Here is a 4,151-nt window from a genome sequence, read left to right on the forward strand (position 1 = left end):
AATTGACATCTACTTCCTACATTCAGGAGGAGGAGGTGACCCCCCCCCCCTCCCCCCCCCAAAAAAAGGAAAGATACACAGAGAGCATATGTAGAATCATGATTAGAAAACTGCAGCAGTCTGAGAGCAAACCTCAGCCTTTAATCTCACCTCTGCTGCCACCTAATGGACAAACTGCAGAAATGACACGAACACGTTCACTCTGTTCCACGTTGAGTCCTTTTCTTTCAGACTTTATTCCTCTTTATTCAGACGTTTGTCTACGATTCGGCCTGAAAATGACGCTTCTCCCAAATAAGACAATTCATTTCAAAATAAGGTTTAATTTTTACGCCTCCAAAAATGACACATGAAAATAGAGGGTATGAAAATTAAGCCCAAGTGATCAACTTTCACATTCAACAGTTATTCAATGTTAAACACGTTAAACAACATTCTAGCGGGAACTATTGCGCTACGACAACATTTAATTATTCTAAAATGTGAAAACAATTACGTCTCCAAAGCCAACAGCACTGTTGCTTCAGTGGTTAATGATCAACTTGCTAGAAACAAAAGCTGTTACTGTGAACGGCCTGCACACACGAAACCTTTAGGCCTACGGGCTCTTGCTGGCAAAGAAATAGCTTATGATGCAGTTACAGTCTTTTCATTTTCACAAGAACACAGCGAACCCTCCAGTCATTGCGGGATACCTTCCAGTGTGTGTGAATCTGCGTAGAGTGTGTGAGGAGAGAGCTGCTCTATTGCGCTCTGCTGTGGCTGAGAGGACGCTATCAAAGGAACGCCGTGGATGACCACATTCTGGCCGCCCAGGCTGATGTTTGGCACCAGTAACGCGCTTTCCTCACATTGCAAGGCGCTCTCCTCGACCGTCCCCGCCGGCTTGGGCACGTCGTCCGACGGGCCACAGACCACGTCGGGTGGAGGTGCGGCGCTCACCATGGCGGTGTTGCCTTCTGTCACCACCGTGACCTCGGTGCCGCCCTCCTGGATCAAGGCGTTGAGGCCCTCCAGTTCAGAGCAGGTGGTGATGAAAGTCTGCGAGCCGCTGCCGGAGTCCTGAGCGGTGATGGCCGTCTGCAGCAGGGCCTGGTGGAGCGGGTTGTTGGCGTCGTCGGGGCCGAGCTGAGTCAGCAGGACCGTCTGGGGTTCAAGAGTGGCTTCTGCGGCCTGGGCCGACACGAGGGGTTGCATAGGCGCCAGCAGGTTGACCTGCTGGATCATGGAGTTGACCACCATGTCCTGGCTCTCTGGGCTCAGCAGGACCATGTTGGTCTTGTTCTGACTGTCCACACCAGCTGGAATTAAGGGGTTCTCCTGGCCCAGAGGGTGGGATACGATGATTTTGAGCTGTGCGCTGCTGTAAGGAGCCATCGCGTCAGACGAGACAGGAACTTCAAGCTGAGTGTTGCTGTGTGACGTGACGGGGACCAAGCTGACAGCGTCGGCCGGGCCGGACAGCTGGAGCTGCAGCACGTTCTGAGCGTCCCGGTGCTGCTTCTTGTGGCTTCGCAGCGAGTCTTCCCTCACAAAGCAAGCGTCGCACGAGTCGCAGCAGAAAGCTCGAGCTGCATCCAGTTTGGCCCGGTATCTGGAGCCGACGGGCTTCGGCGAGTCGCCCCCTCCGCCTTTCCCTCCACCTCTGCCGCCTTTCCCGCCGCTGCCCTTTTCGGGCTTATCCGAGTGGCACTTCTTTTTGTGGATGACGAGGTTGCTGCGCTGCTTGGAGGCAAAGTTGCAGAAGTCACATTTAAAGGGCCGCTCCTCTGAGTGGATCCTCTCGTGGACTTTGAGCGCCCCCTTGCTGGAGCAGGAGTAAGTGCACTTTGAACACTGGATGGGCTGAGTGGGCTGGTGCTCTCGCGCGTGTTGCCGCAGAGCAGTCTTGTTGGCACACTGGAAATCGCAGTGCACGCAGTGGAAGGAGTTCTCCGTGCCGTGTTTGATCTGAATGTGAGATTTCAGGTTGCCTTTCATGGCGCAGCGGTATTCACAAAAGTCACACTTGTACGGCTTTTCACCTGAGTGAATCCGGATGTGCCTCTTCAGGTCTGAGTTGATTTTGAACTTTGCATCACACTGCTGGCACTGGAAAGGTGCGTCCCCTGGTGAGGTGAAAACAAAAAACGACTTTAAATGTATTCCGCAAAACAACATCATCCCACCGCTGCTGACAGCTCTGGATTTTTGACGACCTACCAGTGTGCGAGCGGAGGTGCACGGTGAGCTGGCTGGAGTTGCGGCTGGCGTAAGGACAGATCTGGCACTTAAAGGGCCGTTCGTCGTAGTGGATACGCAGGTGCTTCTTCAGGCTGCTGCTGTCCGCTGCTGCGTAGGGACAGTGTTTGCACTTGTGCGGCTTCTCGCCTGTGTGCGAGCGGCTGTGCATGTTGAGCTTGTCCCTCCGGCTGAAGCGCTTGTGGCACAGCTCGCATTCGAACGGCTTCTCACCTGGACGGCGGATGGGGGAACAACTCGCGTTAGCAGCTGATCCTGAATGCTTAAGCAACAGAGAATCACACGTGGAAGGTATTGACGTACCGGTGTGGGTTTTGAGATGCCGCTCCATGTCTTTTTGGCCATACTGCGTCTTAAAAGTGCATCCTGTGGATCAACAGAAATTGTGCTTTTAGAAGCTGTGTGTGTGTGTATAACCTGTGTGCTTCATCTAAAAGTGTCCTAAATAAATTAAAGTTAATAACATGGGCTTGAGTGGCAGGAAGGCCCGCTCGCTGCAGCCCAGCAGAAGGAATGTGTTCAGTCATAAACGGCGAGAGGCACCAACCTGAGAAACAGCAGGTGTGTCTCTTTGAAGTCAGGGCAGGTTTTAATTTTTTGGAAGGTGTTTTCTGTGCTTTGGTCAGGATCTTTTTGACACCTCTCATAACACAGGTCTGGTACGTTTCCTCGAAAACAAACTCAGTGCTGGAATCTGAGCAGGACGAGACTTTTTGAGTGCACGAGACAAACAGGCTGAAAATCAAATGTGCATGCAAATCATTGACAATAAAACCGGATTTTTTTTTTTTTTTTTACCTGTGAGAGTGGCTGTCGCGGTGGTGGCTGGTGTGTCAGAGGTGGGTAAGGAGCATCCATTTTGCTTATGGGCGAGAAAGACCTCAAAATTATTATACTGCTGCTTGCAGAAGCCGCAGATGTGGATGTCTGGGCTCACCTCCACCACAACAGAATGTCCTGCTGCGACTTCACAAGGCAGAAAACACAAAGCAGGAACCAGTGTTTTCAGTCGGAAGTTGTACAATATAACGTACAGCAAGAATATTACCATTTAAAAGCACGAGATGCCGCAGATATGGTCTCGTGAGGGACCTGATAACAACTGTTTTCCTTTACCTTCGGGGTTGTATGTTGCCATTTTCGAGCTCGTTTAGCTGCAGATCAACTCATCTTCTGGCCCGTCAACGCCGACACGACGTCCACCATGTTGTTCAAGGGCTCAACTGCTCGAGTGAAGATGCAGCCAGAACAATTATGACATATTTCAAACTGTGAAGTCTACAGCGGTCTACATATCAATGGCAATAACACTTTACTTCTCTAACAACACTAATACAGGTCGGTTTTACGACAGGCTACACCGGGTTTGCGGCAGCGGGATAAGCACGCGCTCTGTGGCGAGTGACGTCATGTGCTGCTTTTACTAAGTGTGGGAAAAATCTAAATCGGTACCTCTGAGCATGTGGATATCAGGATAAAAGAGGGTTTTTTTTGGTCACAGTGTTATTATTTACAATAACTACTGCTCTTAGAATTGATCTTTACCTTTTGGTTTTCTTTTGAAACGTCAAGAATACGTTTGTCATTTGGAAAGTCAACTGATCAAAACAAAAAGCCAGTTTACTGCCAGTTTATTAGAAGCTGCCTTCGACTGTTTTAATTCAACGAAGTGAGAAATATTACCATGGCCATGTATTTATTTTGGAGTTACCTGAACGCAGCATTACTATTGTTGTTAGAGGGATTCAACCACAGGGCGACGTTTGTTCTGAAAAGATCATTGAGTTCTTCTTAAAACAACCGTAGCCCTAATTATATAAACTTTGAACATGTAAAAGGCAACATTTGGCTGAGAGTGACAGAAATTTGGGCGACTTCAGAGTCTTTTACCTCAATTATTACCGTGTTTT

The 4,151-nt window shown here is 49.6% G+C and overlaps 1 protein-coding gene across 1 annotated transcript; it reads right to left on the reverse strand.

Moving 5' to 3' along the window:
- Positions 1-201: 201 nt before the first annotated feature.
- Positions 202-3,637, reverse strand: zfp64 (zinc finger protein 64 homolog (mouse)). The gene is made up of 6 exons (XM_076740038.1): positions 3,358-3,637; positions 3,040-3,207; positions 2,789-2,935; positions 2,545-2,607; positions 2,203-2,454; positions 202-2,108 (listed from the first exon to the last, which is right to left on the reverse strand). The coding sequence occupies exons 1-6, from the start codon at positions 3,377-3,379 to the stop codon at positions 682-684; spliced, it is 2,079 nt and encodes a 692-aa protein (XP_076596153.1). The 5' UTR covers positions 3,380-3,637; the 3' UTR covers positions 202-681.
- Positions 3,638-4,151: the final 514 nt, after the last annotated feature.

Source organism: Chaetodon auriga, chromosome 10, assembly GCF_051107435.1.
Source record: "Chaetodon auriga isolate fChaAug3 chromosome 10, fChaAug3.hap1, whole genome shotgun sequence".
Lineage (NCBI taxonomy): Eukaryota > Metazoa > Chordata > Actinopteri > Chaetodontiformes > Chaetodontidae > Chaetodon > Chaetodon auriga.

What these genes read in the sequence shown, in the direction of transcription:
- zfp64 (XM_076740038.1), bottom strand. Translation starts at nt 3,379, where the DNA reads ATGGCAACATACAACCCCGAAG. An exon ending in GGCAACATACAACCCCGAAG is followed by an intron (nt 3,208 to 3,357) that starts GTAAAGGAAAAC and finishes TGCCTTGTGAAG; the next exon opens with TCGCAGCAGGACATTCTGTT. An exon ending in CGCGACAGCCACTCTCACAG is followed by an intron (nt 2,936 to 3,039) that starts GTAAAAAAAAAA and finishes CGTCCTGCTCAG; the next exon opens with ATTCCAGCACTGAGTTTGTT.